The 17,301-nt window shown below is 49.6% G+C and overlaps 3 protein-coding genes across 4 annotated transcripts; 1 reads left to right on the top strand and 2 right to left on the bottom strand.

Moving 5' to 3' along the window:
• Positions 1 to 61: 61 nt before the first annotated feature.
• Positions 62 to 9,210, top strand: TSSK4 (testis specific serine kinase 4). Its single transcript, XM_047796424.1, has 5 exons — positions 62 to 329; positions 6,728 to 7,270; positions 7,600 to 7,814; positions 8,194 to 8,593; positions 9,028 to 9,210. The coding sequence occupies exons 2-5, from the start codon at positions 7,046 to 7,048 to the stop codon at positions 9,208 to 9,210; spliced, it is 1,023 nt and encodes a 340-aa protein (XP_047652380.1). The 5' UTR covers positions 62 to 329; positions 6,728 to 7,045.
• Positions 9,211 to 10,429: 1,219 nt separating this feature from the next.
• CHMP4A (charged multivesicular body protein 4A) lies at positions 10,430 to 15,403 on the bottom strand. 2 transcript variants are annotated; one of them, XM_047796418.1, is made up of 7 exons: positions 15,337 to 15,403; positions 14,707 to 15,251; positions 12,765 to 12,914; positions 12,503 to 12,680; positions 11,477 to 11,591; positions 11,194 to 11,329; positions 10,430 to 10,779 (listed from the first exon to the last, which is right to left on the bottom strand). In XM_047796418.1, the coding sequence occupies exons 2-7, from the start codon at positions 14,765 to 14,767 to the stop codon at positions 10,721 to 10,723; spliced, it is 699 nt and encodes a 232-aa protein (XP_047652374.1). In that variant the 5' UTR covers positions 14,768 to 15,251; positions 15,337 to 15,403; the 3' UTR covers positions 10,430 to 10,720. The 2 variants fall into 2 exon arrangements, with proteins under 2 accessions (XP_047652374.1, XP_047652375.1); XM_047796419.1 differs by lacking the exon at positions 15,337 to 15,403 and having other exon boundaries at positions 14,737 to 14,863.
• MDP1 (magnesium dependent phosphatase 1) lies at positions 15,283 to 16,756 on the bottom strand. The gene is made up of 6 exons (XM_047796420.1): positions 16,619 to 16,756; positions 16,443 to 16,503; positions 16,259 to 16,369; positions 15,845 to 15,952; positions 15,659 to 15,744; positions 15,283 to 15,496 (listed from the first exon to the last, which is right to left on the bottom strand). Exons 1-6 carry the CDS (start codon positions 16,653 to 16,655, stop codon positions 15,405 to 15,407), a joined length of 495 nt encoding a protein of 164 aa, XP_047652376.1. The 5' UTR covers positions 16,656 to 16,756; the 3' UTR covers positions 15,283 to 15,404.
• Positions 16,757 to 17,301: the final 545 nt, after the last annotated feature.

The raw sequence follows: 17,301 nt of genomic DNA, 5'->3' as shown, positions 1-17,301 counted from the left end.
AGGCGGTTCAGGGCCCCCAACCCGGGCGGGTGTGAGGCTTTGGGCGTCGCTATACTAGGACAGCGAGGACACAGCCCATGAAAGGGTCACAGAGTCTGGATCTCACCTGACTATTGCTCTACCAACCGTCATGAATGGCCTCTCGCCCCAAACCAAATATGTGATATATCTTCCGAAGGCTGTACTGGAGCCCTGATCTTTTAACGACCGTCCTGTGTCCAGCGATAGCTGAGCCTGGGCCAGGTCTGGTGTAGAAGCATGCAAAGAAATAGGATGTTTGCACTTTTACCCCGTGAGTTGGGCACCCTGACACTTAATGTAAATTGCAGGTAAAGAATCTCAACATGCTTTGATTTCTGTGTCTTTATTTTTATTTACCTGTGTGTATGTGTTTGAGCCTCGCTTAATTTTGTTTTTTGGGTTTGTTTGTTTGCTTTTGCTTTTTAGGGCCGCACCCGAGGCATATGGAGGTTCCCAGGCTATGGGTCTAATCGGAGCTACAGCTGCCGGTCTACACCACAGCCACAGCAACGCCAGATCCAGCAGTGTCTGCAACCTACACCACAGCTGACAGCAACGCCGGGTCCTTAACCCACTGAGCGAGGCCAGGGATGGAACCCGAAACCTCACACCTCCTAATCGGATTCGTTTCCGTTGCGCCAGGATGGGAACTCTGCCTCTCTTAATTTTGTATTGCAGATTACTCTGGAAAAGTTTACACTCATTTGTCAAGGGATCTGCCATTAGGCAAATTACCTGGAGATCAAAACCCAGGACTGTGACTTTGTTTGGCCCCCTGGGAGCAACATGTCAGGAAGCTGACTTAGGGGTCCCTCTCCCTGAGTAAAGAAAGCTACAAGTCTCGAGTTGCTTATGGCTTGAAAAGCCCTTCATTTACTCACTTCAGCCCTCCTCTCCACAGGAGGAGATGCCGATCCTGGAAGTAGGAGACTAAGATTTTTGGACAAAGAATTTTGTAATTAGAAAAGTAAGCTAGAGTGGCTTTGGGATAGTCTTGTAAGTGACAATCATCTGGTCTCTTTCACAATTAACCACACCGCCCCACCCCCACCCCACCGCTAAAATCAGAGCCACCAAGGTTCCCCTGCTTTTCTCTCAAATATCTTCGAAATTGCTCTCCATGCTGCCTAGGTTCTGGCCTCATGCCCTCACTTAAAATATGACAACCATCTTGCTAGTCTCTTAGTCACCTCTCCCCTTGGATCCATTTTCCACACTGCTGCTGTAAGGATTTTTTTCTTTTTTAATCTTAAGGATGTCCTATTTCCTGCAGCAGTGATTCTTTTTTTTTTTTTAATACAAGTTTTAAATGTTACTTTCCATATACAGTTATTACAAAATATTGGCTATATTTCCCATGTTGTGCAATACATCCTTGAGCCTATCTTACACCCAATAGTTTGTACCTCGCATTCTCCCCCTATATCGCCACCCCCACCACACACCCCCTCCCCATATCCACTAGCTTATTCTCTTATACCTGTGAGTCTGCTTTTGTGTTATATAACTAGTTTGCAATAGTGGTTTTTAAATCCTGTTGGGCATCATACATATTCAACTAGAAACATTAAAAACAGGTGCTTGGGTTCCACCAAGTCAGGATCTTGGGGAAGGAGGGGACTGGGCATCTATTTTTTAACAAGCTATGATTTTGATGCACACCAGAATTTAACTATGAGTAATATAGGAGTCCAGAAAGTTTGGCATATTAGCCCTCTCAGACATGGATCTAAATTACTTCTCTGGATACCTTTCCCTCTGGAACCCCATCCAGTTTTAAATTGAAACCTTTTTTTTTTTTTTTTTTAAATGGCTGCACCCAGGAGCTCCCGTTGTGGCTCATTGGTTAACGAATCTGACTAGGAACCATGAGGTTTTAGGTTCACTCCCTGGCCTTGCTCAATGGGTTAAGGATCCCGAGTTGCCATAAGCTGTAGTGTGGGTTGCAGATGAGACTCAGATCCCACGTTGCTGTGGCTCTGGTGTAGGCCCCCTAGCTTGAGAACCTCCATATGCCACAGGAGCAGCCCTAGAAAAGGCAAAAAGACAAAAACAAACAAACAAACAAAAATAAATGGCTGCACCCAGGAGTTCCTGTCGTGGCGCATCGGAAACACATCTGATTAGGAACCATGAGGTTGCATGTTTGATCCCTGGCCTCACTCAGTGGGTTAAGGATCTGGCATTGCTGTGAGCTGTAGTGTAGGTTGCATACATGGCTCAGATCTGGTGTGGCTGTGGCTGTGATGTAGGCTGGCAGCTGTAGCTCCAATTGGATCCCTAGCCTGGGAACCTCCATGTGCCTTGGGTGAGGCCCTAAAAAAGCAAAAAGCAAAAATATATATATGTGTGTGTGTGTGTGTGTGTGTGTGTGTGTGTGTGTGTGTGTGTGTGTGTGTGTGTGTGTGTATAAAATAAAATGGCTGCACCCCCAGCATATGGATGTTCCCAGGCCAGGGATCAAATGTGAGCCGCAGCTTCAACCTATGCCTCAGCTGCAGCAGTGCCAGACCCATCAATCCATGGGATCAAAATCTCCATAGTGACCCAAATGGGATTCTTAACCCATTTTGCTACAGCAGGAACTCCTCAAATTGAAATCTTTTTTTTTTTTTTTTTTGCTTTTTGGGGCTGTACTAGCAGCATATAGAGATTCCCAGGCTAGAGGTCTAATTGGAGCTGCAGCTGCCCGCCTATACCACAGCCACAGCCAAACCAGATCTGAGCCATGTCTGCAACCTACAGCACAGCTCATGGCAACGCCGATCCTTGACTCACTGAGCAAGGCCGGGAATCAACCCAGCAACCTCGTGGTTCCTAGTTGGATTCCTTTTCGCTGCGCCACAAAGGGAAGTCCCTCAAATTGCAGTCTTTTTTTTTTAATTTCTTTTTCTTTCTTTTTTTTTTTGTCCTTTTGCCTTTTCTAGGGCTGCTCCTGTGGAATATGGAGGTTCCCAGGCTAGGGGTCCAATCGGAGCTGTAGCCACCAGCCTACGCCACAACCACAGCAACTTGGGATCCGAGCCCATCTGCGACCTACACCACAGCTCTCGGCAATGCCAGATCCTTAACCCACTGAGAGAGGCCAGGGATCGAACCCGCAACCTCATGGTTCCTAGTCAGATTCGTTTAACCACTGTGCCACGATGGGAACTCCCTCAAATTGCAATCTTGACTGTCCTGTCCTCTCAAGCTTGCAAGCTTTATAGAGTTCCTTCTGCCTAGGCTGTCTAGTCTACCATTCCCTACTCACCTGCCTGGATACTTCTTTTGAACTGTGCAAATGCCACCTTCTCTATAAAGCCTCCCCTTAGAAAGCTCCTTCCAGGCTTTATTTACAGACTTTATCTGGTCATACTATTTTTTTTTTGTCTTTTTGCCATTTCTTGGGCCGATCCCTCAGCATATGGAGGTTCCCAGGCTAGGAGTCTAATCGGAGCTGTAGCCACTGGCCTACGCCAGAGCCACAGCAACTCGGGATCCGAGCCACGTCTGCAACCTACACCACAGCTCACGGCAACACCGGATCGTTAACCCACTGAGCAAGGGCAGGGATTGAACCCGCAACCTCATGGTTCCTAGTCAGATTCGTTAAGCACTGTGCCACAACGGGAACTCCAGTCATACTATTTTTTTTAACTTCTTATGTCTGTCTCCCTTGCTAATTTCTAAGTCCTTAGAGGAGGACTATAATTTATTCATCTTGGGATCCTTTGGATCTAATAGTGCTTTTGTATAAGAGGCAGCTTAATACACATTCCTTGAATGGACTGTTTACCTGCTATACATGATGAGAACAGAGCTGCCAGCAGAGCTATCCGGGGGAGCAGAAGTCAGGCAGGGCTGGGTGGGCCTCCTTACCACAGTGTGCCCTGGACAACTGCTCACCTTGAAAGATTGAAGATGTAGATCTGGCTTCCAACAGGACTTCAGAACCATCCTGCCAGCAGGATCAGTTTGTCAGTAAATGGGAATTTACCAGTAGCCTATGGCATAATCTGTTGGAGTTTGTTTTTTGTTTTGGAGAATGGAATGTAAAAGAAATCTGATTCTTCCTATTTTCTCTGTGTGCCAGCTCACCCTCCCAAAAATCTTAAAACTAGATAACCCCTCTGACCACAACCTTTTGTGCTCTGTCATTCCCACCAAGCGTGTTCTGGTTCACTGAGACCTGCAACCCCTTCCCCTGCCCTTTGGCCTTTTTCTAGCTTTCCTAACCCACACAGCTTAGAGTCTACATTTCATCATTTCAGCCACATTCTTGCCTGTGCTCTTTTTTGTTTTTTCAGCCACCTCTCGGCATACGGAGCTCCTGGGCCAGGGATCACATCCGAGCCGCAGTTGCGACCAGTACTGGATCCTTAACCCACTGTGTTGGGCATCAAACCTGTGTCTCATCAAACCCAGAGACACTGCTGATCCCCTTCCACCACAGCAGGAACTCTTCTTGCCTATGTTCTTGATGCCTCTCTCCTGTTATTCTTTCACTATAGCTGCCAAGTGAAACCTTAATCTTGGATCAATTTGTATGTCAACATTCAGCACCTATATTCAGGATGCTAAAGTAATCTTAACACTCTATATGTTAGGATTGTGTGTCTGCTGGGAATTCCCTGGTAGCACAGTGGGTTAAGGGTCCGGTGTTGTCACTGCTGTGGCTTGGGTCACTGCTGTAGCATGGGTTTGCTCCCCTAGCCTGGGAACATATGCATGCTGCAGGCGCAACCAAAAAAAAAAAAAAAAAAAAAGAAAAAAAAAAAGGAGTTCCCGTCATGGCTCAGTGGTTAACGAATCCCAACTAGGAACCATGAGGTTGTGGGTTCAATCCCTGGCCTTGCTCAGCGGGTTAAGGATCTGGCATTGCGGTGAGCTGTGGTGTAGGTTGCAGATGCAGCTCGGATCCCGCATTGCTGTGGCTCTGGCGTAGGCGGGAGGCTACAGCTCCGATTAGACCCCTAGCCTGGGAACCTCCATATGCTGCGGGAACGGCCCAAGAAAAAGGCAAAATGACACACACAAACCCCAAAACCTTGTGTCTATTAATTGTGTTCTCCAATCTCAGTTGGTCCCTTAATACTGCCCAGTTACACCCATTTTCTAAATCAGTTCTCCCGTCTACACAAGCATTCTTCTCAAATCTCTGACTTCACCTCCCTCCTCTCATCACTTGGCCTGCCTTCTAGCCTAGTGGGAGAGGCAAGTAAGAAAAACAATTACAGACTACATTCGAAAAAGTTTTGGGGCTGTGGGAGCATGCAGGAGGGAGGAACATCTAATTTGGGCTTGCGCAGTCAGTAAAGGCTTCTTCAAGACAGTTCATCAGCTACATCCTGACGGGAGAGTAGGAGTTTGCCAGAACAGAGGGAACAATGAAAGAAAAGCAATTGTTTAGCTGGAGCATTGCATGTACGTTAAGAGATAAAACTGAAGAGGTAAACAGGATCAAATCTTGAAGCCACATAAAAGAATTTGGACTTGATCCTGAGGAGAATGGGGAGGCACTGAATTTTTATGGGAATAAAATCAGCTTTATTCCTTGCACTTCAGGGCAAACAGTTTACTGGAGGGGAACAGAAGGCTTGCTGGAGAGATCAGTTAAAAAATAACAGGGTTTCCATGAGATCCTTAAGGGAGGATGTAAGAGTGAGGAAATAAGGCCTATGACAGAACCCTCGGGGTGTGGTTAAGGGATGGATGGTAGGGAAGGATCCAAAGGAACCTGAGGAATGGCTGGAGGGATGGAAGGACTGAAGAGTTAAAGGTCATGGAAGGCAAGATAAGATGCATTTCAAGGTTAAGAGGAGTCTGCATCACCATCCCTTTAGTCTGAGTGATCCTTGTAACCATCTTTACTCCTATAAAGGTATGGAAATGATGCTTTGTGATTTTGGTGCGTAGGCCTCTAAATGGTCATGAAATTTCCGCTTATTTTTTCTCTTGAAATTCGATGCTACTATGTGAGGGAACTCTCCTTGTCTAATGAATAAGGAGGCTGTGTGCAGAAACAACCCATCCTAGTTGAGATGATGCCACCAGACAAACCACCCGAGTCTAGCTCAATTTGTTTTTTTGTTTGTTTTCTTGTTTTGTTTTTTGTCTCTTTAGGGCCACATATGCAGCATATGGACGTTCCCAGGCTAGGGGTCCAATTTGAGCCACAGCCCGGCCTACACCAGAGCCACAGAAGCATGGGATCAGAGCCGTGTCTGCAACCTACACCACAGCAACACCAGATCCTTAACACACTGAGCAAGGCCAGGGATCAAACCCATGCCCTCATGGGTGCTAGTCAGGTTTGTTAACTGCTGAGCCATGGTGGGGACTCCTCAATTTGTTTAAAAAAAGAAAAAAAAAAAAAAAAGGAGGCTGTTTTAAGCCACCCACCACCACACCCCACCCCTCACCAGTGGGGAAGAAATACATTTAACGTTACGACTCCTTAAAATATGCTTCTACAATATTTTAATTCTCTGTAGTATTTTCACACTTAGGTGTTTCTCATGCTTGATTAGAAATGCTAGTAGCATAGGGTCTCTATTGGTCTTATTGGTTATTTTCTCCCAGCACTCAGCACACTGCCTGGCACATAGTAGGTGCTCAATAATCATGACTGGTTGAAAGGACCAGATCCATGGAGGGGGGTCTCACCAGATTACGAAGGTGCCTCCAGCGACGAATATGTTCCAAACTGCATTTCCTTCTCCAGCCTTGTGGCCAATGGTGGATAGAAGATGAATTATGATGTGTGTGGAACATGGAACCTTGGGGAGTTCCGTAACCAAGAGGAGAAAGAAGTAACAACAGCCAGTGGAGACAAAAAGAACCGCTTCTCTCTTCTTCCTCCTCCAAGTTCCTAGTGGCGAGCTGACCCCAGCATCCCAAACTTGTGTGACTACACAGGCAAGCTTTTGGAGACTAACTTCACTTTGGCACCCTAGCCTTCAGCGGCTCAAGGTGTTGGCTTTCTGAGCAGACAGGAGGCTTTTCCGTAGCAAAGCTCCCTGGTCTCAGCAAGCCCGACATCATGGGGAAGGGAGACACCTTGGAATCAGCACCACCCGCCACAGCCTATCGCTCCGTCATGGAGGAGTATGGTTACGAAGTGGGCAAGGTCATTGGCAATGGCTCCTATGGAACAGTGTATGAAGCTTACTACACAAAGCAGAAGGTCATGGTGGCTGTCAAGATCATCTCAAAAAAGAAGGCCTCTGAGGACTATCTTAACAAGTTCCTGCCCCGTGAGATACAGGTTGGAAAGGGGGCTAGAAGAGGGAACAGGTACCAAGCTGCTCAAGGCTTCCCAGAAGGGGTATGGTTGGGAGCGGGTGGAGTCAACGGAATGACTCAGCGGGCAGCTAGCAAAATGACTTGATGTTAACTCCGTCTCTTTCCACCTCACCTCCAGGCTCTTAAAAAGGTAGAGTGCAAAGCACAGGTTTGCCCATAGGCCATCGGCCCTCTGGGGTTTGTTCCTGTTGCAAAGTTCCAAGAAAGTAGCCGTAGGAGAGTAGGAGAGGGCTGGGAGCACAGCCGGGGCTCTCCCTGCCTGTGTGTGATGGATCCCTCTCCTGGGGCCAGGTGATGAAGGTCCTGCGGCACAAGTACCTCATCAACTTCTATCAGGCCATCGAGACCACGTCCCGAGTGTACATCATCCTGGAGCTGGCTCAGGGTGGTGACGTCCTTGAGTGGATCCAGCGCTACGGGGCCTGCTCTGAGCCCCTTGCTGGCAAGTGGTTCTCCCAGATGACCCTGGGCATCGCCTACCTGCACAGCAAGGGCATCGTGCACCGGTGAGGGCGCTGCCACCCCGACTGGGGCCTTTGGGCTCTCAAGGGGGTTTGATGCACATCTCCCATTTTCTGCCCTCTTTTTTCCTTCGCTTCACCTCTCCCTGCAGTATCTACACCCATTCATCCACTTTATTTTAGTCACCTGGTCAAGAACATTTATTAAGTACCCACTGTGAGCACAGCACTTTATTAAAAGCGATGGTGAGCTCCTAGTGGTCCTCAGGCACCATCCTCTCTCCCCTGTGGGCTCTGCTCATAGCTCCATGGCTTTCCTTCCTCTCTGCCCTGTGTCTTCATAATTGCATCTCTCTTCCCCCTTTGCCTCTCCTCACCTCTAGCCTCTGACCCCCGGCCCTTCAGCTCTGGGTCTAACGCTAAGCCCTCTCCTGACCCCCAGCCTTTCTGCTGCTGGTAGGGACTTAAAGTTGGAGAACCTGCTGCTGGACAAGCGGGAGAATGTGAAGATATCGGACTTTGGCTTCGCCAAGATGGTGCCTTCTAACCAGCCTGTGCGGAATAGCCCTTCCTATCGCCAAATGAACTGCTTTAACCACCTCAGCCAGACCTACTGTGGCAGCTTTGCTTATGCCTGCCCGGAGATCTTGCTAGGCTTGCCCTACAACCCTTTCCTGTCTGACACCTGGAGCATGGGTGTCATCCTCTACACTCTAGTGGTCGCCCGTCTGCCCTTTGATGACACCAATCTCAAGAAGTTACTGAAAGAGACTCAGAAGGAGGTCACTTTTCCACCTAGCTATGCCATCTCCCAGGAGTGCAAGGTGCTGGCTCCCCCAGGAGGGCTAAGGCCTCAGGGGTGACCCACAGGGAGGGGCTACCAACCTAGGCCTCCCAACCCGAGGGAAGGCTGTCCTTTCAGAGCCATCGCACCCCTTTACCCTGCCCTAGAATAGCGGGAGGGCTCCAAGGGCCAACCCCTGGCATGTGGGTGATGAGCAGGTTTCAGCCTCTATCTCCTTAGGCCAGAAGGGGATTCTGAGAGGATTCCCCTCAAGGAACACTTCCTCCCCCTTCCCTCAAGGTGTGGGCTTTCTGAGCAGACAGGAGGCTTTTCAGGGTAAAGTCAGGGTCACACTCCTTTTCACCAGAGTGGTGTGATGGGCTATCCTGCTTCTTTCTTAGGTCCAGCTGCTTATTGCCTGTGTAGCACAATGGGGGGCCAGCTCAGCCAAGACCTCTCTCTCCCCTGCCCTAGAACCTGGTCCTCCAGACGCTACGCCAAGCCACCAAGCGTGCCACCATCCTGGACATCATCAAGGATCCCTGGGTGCTCAAGTTTCAGCCTGAGCAAGCCACCCATGAGATCAGGCTGCTCGAGGCCATGTGCCAGCCCCCCAGCACCACTCATCATCACCAGTCCTTGGAAATTAGTACCTGAAAGTGGCTGAGGGAGGGAGGGGGTGGAGAGGGAGCAAAACAGCAGGGTCTGGGGCTAAAAATCTTTTATACCAAAAATAAATCTAATTGTGTTTTAGTTTCATCAGCTGGAGTCACAGAACATTCATTCTTCAGGGAAACTTTAGCAGGGAACACCGCCAAGGGTAAGAGGTGGATTTCTGCTCCAAGCCTGAACCAGTCATTTTGACAAGGGTCGACACAGTAATCTACACTGTAGCTCATATGGGGCTCATTGGGGGTGGGGTGGGCATGCTCAGAGGTTGCACCTGCTTTGGGGAAGCTTCATCATTCTGGCTGAGTACATGCTCATTATTTTATATCTCTGTGAGCTCTTAATGTTCAAGCAGTGGAGTGGAGGCCCTTGGTTGCTCTGCTTAGTCATGGCTCTGCCTGTGTATAGTCCAAAGGGATGGCACTGTTCCTTCTTTTATTTATTATTATTTTTTTGCTTTGTAGGGCCACACTGCAGCATACGGAGGTTCCCAGGCTAGGGGTCAAATCAGAGCTGCAGCTTCCGGCTTACACCAGAGCAACGCCAGATCTGAGCCTCATCTGCAACCCTCACCACAGCTCACAGCAACACCAGATCCTTTAACCTGCTGAGTGAGGCCAGGGATCGAACCCGTGTCCTCATGGATACTAGTCAGGTTTGTTACCACTGAGCCACAATGGGAACTCCTATCCCTTCTTTTAGAAATGGGTATCAGGAGGTGGTTCCTTCCTCCTCCAAATGCCACCTTAACCACTACTGAAACAATCGCAGTGACTCATGGCCCATCTCATTATTGCTCCTACACATGCAAGTGACAGTTCACACCAAGCCTATTAACTATGCGTTCCAGAGAAGGGAAAGCTACTTGCCCCCCTCCCCCTTTCCTGTCCTTGAAAATAGGCTTTGTCAAAGGAAAACGGGTGGTAAATCATGGTGCTCTCTTGGCAGAGGCACGACTGGGTGAAAAGTGATGGGGGAGGACTCAGGGACAGAGCCACATGATTCTAGGATAAATAAGAGATGGCAGTTTCCTCACCCTCAGCACTTGGCAACTCTAGGACAAACCAGCTGGAAAGATGGAACAATATCTGCCTGGAACAGAGGTTAAGATATTGGAAGCTCCCATTTGTTCTAGGTGCCAACTCCCCTTCAGTATGCTCATTATTAGCCATTTCTTGAAACAAAGCTCCAAGGAACAGCAGACAAATTTCAGGTTTAGACAAGGCAGTATTAGCACTAGGATTCCATCTGCCCCATTTTATTGGGAACAAGGGCACTGTAACTGCTATCGAAGGGAGCCCAGGGGCTCCTCCCACACCGAGATCCTTCTTCAGAGTTGAGCCAGGGATGGGAGGGCAACAGACCCTTTTCTCACACAGGGTCATACTGCCACCCTCAGCAGGACCTCCCAACAAGGCTAGGTTCCTTTAGCTCAGCACTTGGCACTTAAGGAAAAGAGAACAACGTAGGCAGCATTGGGCAGACAAGCCCAGACTCATCAGGACACCCATTCAGCCAACTGCTTTAGTTCTTCTTCATCTTCATCTGCTTTGGGAGCTTTGGGGACAAGGACACCCAGAGAAAGAAGTGTTAAGACCTAAGCAACTTCCAACCATCCCTGCTACAACACCCAGAGTCTTCAGAATGCTCTCTCCCAGCAAAGAAGCCAAGGGTGTGGTCTTGCTTTCTGGGCTGCTGCTAAATCAGCACCTTTGTGCAAATCAGAAGGTACTTTTCTCCCAGCATTTGCAGCCCCAGACCAAGGGACACAGTTTGCTAAGTGAAGCACAGGCTGGATTTCAGTCCCCAATCCCTTACAGCCAGGTACCCTTATGCAGTCAACAACCTGTACAACTTCAGCAGCAGCCCTCTCTGCCTGGATTCTTTGAGGCAGGATAGATGAGGAATAATTTTGCCCCATATATATCCCACCCTGTCAAATCCTTGAGAAGATAGAACAGCCCTGGGTACCTGGCTCTGCAGGCAGATGTGTAGACGGTACACTGGGAAGTTTGATTGGGGGTTCCTCTGCCTTTTCGCCCACTTGTAACAATTCTTGGGCCAATTCCTCCTGCTCGAGCTCCTCTAGTTCCTCCAACAGTTCATCCTGGATATGGGATGATAAGACAACTCAAGACGAAGAAAGGAAAATTCTACTTCCAAAAACATCCCACTTTTGGAGCGCCCCAAACCTGCCCCACGATTTTCCCAGGCACGCTTTCTCCAATATTCCCGACTCCTCACTCCCAATCACCTCATCCACATCATCTCCAAAGCCCATGGGCCGAGAAATGGCATCTGAGATCTGCTGGGCCACCTCCTGTTGTTCTGTGATGTCAGCCATCAGTTCATCCACCTTGTCAATGTCCCTGAGAACAAGATATATAGTAGCCCAGAAATGAGGTGACAATCCCCATCCCCCCAGACTTTTTCATCTCATATGATGTCCCTCTTGCCTGTGGCTTCAGACTGATAAATCCATGGCTACCAGGTAAAAGAGACCCCTGGAAAAGTGCAAAGAGGCAAGTCTGGGCTGAGAAATGGCAAGAAGCCACAATGGGGAGGATTGGTTGCACTCTCTGAAGGGTCTTTTTTTCTCTTTTTCATTTTTGGCCACCCCAAAGCATATGGAGTTCCCCGTCCAGGGAACAGATCTGAGCCACAGTCTTGACCTAAGCTGAAGCTATGGCAATGCTGGAGCCTTAACCCGCTGTGCCAGGCCAGGAATCGAACCCACATTCCAGCGCTCCCAAGATGCCACCAATTCCGTTGCACCATAGCAGGAGCTCCTGAAGGATCTTTAAAAATGAGGAGAATCATCTTTCCTCCCCAGAACGCCCCAACCAATAAAGAGATGGTATTGCAACAAATGAGGAGGCTGATAGATGGCTAGCCAGCACAGGAGTCTCTACTTCAAATTCACATTTGGAGAGGGTTTTTTGCTTTTTTTTGGTTTTTTTTTTTTGCGCTTTTCAGGGCTGCACTTGCGGCATATGGAGATTCTCAGGCTAGGGGTCCAATCGGAGCTACAGCTGCCGGCCTACACCACAGCAATGCCAGATCTAAGCTGCGTCTGTGACCTACACCATAGCTCACAGCAATGCCAGATCCTTAACTCACTGAGGGAGGACAAGACTGAAACCCGCAACCTCATGGTTCCTAGTGGATTTGTTTCCATTGCACGACAAGAACTCCCACATTCAGAGAGGTTTTAAAGTTCAAAGTACAATACCAAGCTACCAGTGCCTGGGCCCCCTCCTGCCCTCCCCCCCATACCCACATGTCCTGGTAGGCCTTCTTCATGCCTTGGGCAGCAATCTCCATGGTACGAAGCACTTCTGCATTGGTGGTGGCATTCTCAATGGCTTCACGCTGAAACTCCAGGGTGGATAACGTCCCGTCGGTTTGTGCCAGCTGCCGTTCCAACCTCTTCTTTCTCCGCAAAGCCTGTAGGGCGGCTGACCCAGCCCAAACTGAACATCAGAGCCAGAAGCCTCAGCTTCCCACCAGGCCCTCCCTGTTGGTGCCTTTCCCCCCATTACCTCTCTTATTCTTGGTCCCATGCTTCTTGGCGGCTTGTAGCTCCTGTTGAATCTTCTGCTCCAGAAACTCCTGTTTCTTGATCAATATTTTCTCTGTCTCCTTCAGTTTCTGTATTGCCTCTTCAGGGGTTGGCCCCTTCTCTTTCTTCCCTGGAATCCGTGAGGAAGCCCATGTTGTGCGAAGTACAAATATTAGCCACTGATCACTGAGTATATAGGAGGTGCTATGCAATTGACCACGTTATTACGAATTCCCAAATGACTGTCTACAACCAAAGTACTATCTCCACCTTACAAATACACAAGGCACAAGGAGGTTAACATTTTGGTCTAAAGATCACCAGGAGTAAGAGATTGCTCAGGAATTGAAAGGCAGCAGTATAACTTGCAAGGTCAGCATTCTTTTGCTATTCCAAGCTACCTTTCAAGTCACTCCCAGTCTTTTTTTTCTTCTTCCCCCAAATAGACTATTCTTTAGAGCAGTTTTGAGTTCACAGCAAACTGAGTGGAAGGTGCAAAGACTTCCCTTACACTCCCTAAACCCACACATGCATAACTTCTTCATTATCATGTCCTCCACCAGAGTTCACTTGCTTTTTTTTTTCCTTTTTACAGCCACACCTGCCACATATGGAAATCGCAGAGGGCTAGAGAAAAAAAAACCTCTTCTCAACTTCTCCCTTCATCTTCTGCACCTCTAACAGATTTATTTAAAAAAAAAAAAAAAATCTGATGGCCCCTGCCTGCTTAATATCGTTCCATATTCTCCATTGCCTACAGGATAAAATCCAAAACACTTTTTCTTTTTCCTTTTGATGGCCATGCCTGTGACATATGAATGTTCCCAGGCCAGGTGTCTAATTGGAGCTGTAGCCGCAGGCCTAAGCCACAGTTATGGCAACATCAGATCTGAGCAGCATTTGTGACCTATGTTGCAACCTGCAGCAATGTCAGATCCTTAATCCAATGAGCAAGGCCAGGGATTGAACCCTTACAGAGGCAACATCTGGTCCTTAACTGGCTTAGCCAACAACTGGAAGTCTCAAAAAACTTATTATTATTATTTTTTCTTTTTAGGGCCACACCCACAGCATGTGGAGGTTCCCAGGCTAGGGGTCTATAATTGGAGCTACAGCTGGCGGCCTATACCACAGCCACAGCAACGCCAGATCCTTAACCCACTCAGCGAGGCCAAGGTTTGGACCCTCATGGTCCCTAGTCAGATTCATTTCTGCTGCGCCACGACAGGAACTCTCCCAAAAACGCTTTTTACAAGACATGCAAGGTCCTTTGTGACCTGGCCCTTGTTAACCTCTCCATCCACACATCCACTTTTCTCTTCACTACACACATGTGCACTCCTTCACTCACTACCTATGCACACACTCACTCCCAGGGCAGCCTAAACTCGTTTCCCTAAATATACCATACTTTTCCCTGCTTCTGATTTGCACACAGTTACCTCTTCCTGGAGAACCTCAATCCTCCACCTGGCATACTTCTAGCCTTCCGGATCACCACCCGCCACGCCTGCTTCTTTTGTGGGCCCCTGGTTTTTAGGAACATGTCATCACGGAGTTGCTACACTATACCGTAAATGCCAGTTTTTGCTTGCTTTCCTCCCCCACCGAAGAACTTCAAGAAGGCAATCTTTCTTCAGTCACTTCAGATTGCCTGTGGCCCAGCATAAAGTAAGCGGCAGTGATTTGGAAAGGACTGGATGCTGACAGGCAGGAACTCGTCCCGCAAGCCTCACCACCGGCAGCCCGCACAGTCGCCACGCCCTCCACTCGCGCCCCCTCCCGGCCTCCAGTTCTTCCCTCGGAGCTGGGGGAAGGCAGGCAGCCGGAGCCAGGCGCCCTGACAAGGCGGCGCCTGCTGGCCCAGCAGGGTTTTCGGGACGGCGTCTCCTGGGTCTTCCCCCGCCCCTTGTGGCCCGCACCTCCCGGTGACCAGTCTCGCTCGGGCTCACCCCTCCCGAAGAGCCGGCCGAGACCACTCATCGCGCGTCTCGCTTCTCCCGCCTCCGCCCCACCGCGTTCGGCGCGCTTCCGCCTTGCTTCTGGGAGGGTGCTGCGCTCATCGCTTAGAGACCGGCTTTGGCCAATCCCTCCTTGGAGCGCCACGGAGACATCATCAGCAAGCGTCAGGGAGACCACTGCTGTCACGTGTGACCCAAAACACCAGACCCAAACCCATGCTTGTCTTAAAGCCGCTGCTTAGTTTCCCACTATATAAAAACGGCGCCCCACCCCTACCCCAAGAACAAAGTCTTGGTTTCCTGGAAGGAAATGTGCAGGGTAACGTATCCCAATACTTGGGGCCAGTGAAAGAGCTCTTCTTGCCCTTGACAAAGCTTAGGACAGGGGTGGAGATGGGGCGAGCACAAGGGGATCACAGTCTTGGGTTTGCCACACGTTCAAAAGGCAGAACTTGATGCAGTCCAGTGCCTTGGCATCTCCAGATGGCCCACCCTGGGGTCATACACTGGAAAAACAGAAAAATAGCCCACACTGGGTAAGATTTCTTGTGCCACAAACAAATACACTTTAATAATAATTTACAAATGCACCTGAAAATGCCCTCCTGATTTCCTCTCAGTTCTATGCCTCCAAAGAGGCTCATCCACAAGACTGGACCTCAGAGTCCAGCCTGGGCCTTTGCAAACACCTCTAATCCTTGAGTTAGGGTCTGAAGGTTCATTCCATTCTGGACATGAACACAGGCAACACCTAGAAAGAAAAGAAGCCACATTTCATCAGGCTTATTGTGACTGACCTCTTTGGGGTGTCACATGCATGCAAACTATCCATTCAGTACATATCTACCTAACCCTTTCCCTGTTAGGAATCTTTCTTCTCACTCCCCAAACGGCTATCCTCACCACTCAGTACCTAGTTTGCTGACGTCTACAATATTCCGCTTCTCATCATCAAAGAAGATCATCTGGGAGAAAGGAACTCCAGTTTTCCGATGCAACCTGTGCAAGACAGGCAGTGGGTAGGGTGGGTAATAACCTCAAAGCTCTTCCAGCCTTTCTGGTTTTCTCTTTCCCTGCTTCTCCCCTTATGTCCGTGTACCTCTCAAAGTGCGTGACCTTGCTGCCTGGATAGATTTCCCGATGAACAAAATGTCTGACCAGGTCGAAGAGCTCCAGCAGCTGGTTGGCTCCTTCAACCTCACCTGTCCTGCAAAAAGGCATAGTAGGTGGGATCAGGAGAGTGGAAGGCCAGGGCTGGGGGAAACTGACTTGCTATTCTTCCAGCATGGGTAGACACCTTGGCCTTTATTCAACTCCATATCCTTCCTATCTGACACAGGTGGCACTGAGCCAGTAAACAAAAGGCACAGGAGTGGGTACAATTCGGAAAATATGGAAATACCTTCAAATTTGGACCACCTAAATTTTTGTAGCCAAGGGGTTACACGGTAAGTCTGCCTGTGCATGCATCTGTCAGCATTACACGGGCAGTATTTTCAGATGCTCTTCGTACCGTGAAGCTGCCGCGACGGGAATCCCCAGGCCCTGCAATCTTTCCAGGACCTCAGGCACCTCTGGGTACAGTCGGACGGTTTGGCCGCGCCTGTCTCGTACAGTTCCATCACTGGAGAGGGAGAGAGGGCGCTCAGCTCCCGCAGGGCTCTGCCCGGCCCCAGGCCTCCCGGACCCTGTCTCACCTGCTCTTGTGGAACGGGGGGTCTACGTGCGTGTCCACCCAGAACGGCCAGATCGTGTAATCTACGAGGAAGGAGGGGGAGGTCTCAGCCTGAGCGGGCGCAGGGCCTCGAGAGCAGCAACTGGGGTTGGAGAAAGAGAGCGCCAATCTGAAACTCTTCCCAGTCCTGTCCCTCACCCAGATCGAAGACTGCGAGCTTTGGGAGACGCTCCATGACTCGCGTAGGCAAGATGCACGCCCCGAGGCTGGCTGGGCTTTCTCTAGCGGCTTGGCGGTCAACCGGCTGGCCTTAGAGAAGCGTTGACTAGAGCGTCGCCAAGCGGGGCTGGGGCGGTCGGCCCGGAGACAGCGCAGGAGCGCCTTCTGGTGGTGGAGGGGGATGAACCGCAGCAAAACTCCATCGCAACTGCTCACAGAACCGCAGCGGTCCTCAAAACTCTTCAAGGGATTTTCTTCCTTCTTCTCCACCCGACCCGGCCTCGCCAGTTTCTACTGAACTAGAGGAGCCAAGGAAGGGGAGCCCATTCTGCTGGCTCTCTTTTTATCTCACAGAGATCCATCACAGCTTGTCACTTACTTTCCCTAATGAGTCTCTCCACTGTACAGAACCCAGAAGCCTCAGCAATATTCCAACCGTAAAAGAAGCCCCCCCTCCTTTTTGTCTTTTTAGGGCCACGCCCACGGCACATGGAGGTTCCCAGGCTAGGAGTCCAGTCGGAGCTGTTGCTGCTGGCCTATGCAAGAGCCACAGCAATGCCAGATCTGAGCCACCTCTTGACCTACTTCACAGCTCATGGCAATGCCGGATCCGTAACCCAGTGAGTGAGGCCGGAGATCAAACCCACAAGCTCACGGTTCCT

This window comes from Phacochoerus africanus, chromosome 9 (assembly GCF_016906955.1).
Source record: "Phacochoerus africanus isolate WHEZ1 chromosome 9, ROS_Pafr_v1, whole genome shotgun sequence".
Classification (NCBI taxonomy): Eukaryota; Metazoa; Chordata; class Mammalia; order Artiodactyla; family Suidae; genus Phacochoerus; species Phacochoerus africanus.
Note: the sequence above shows the minus strand (reverse complement) of the source record. Positions and strands in the feature narration are given on the sequence as shown.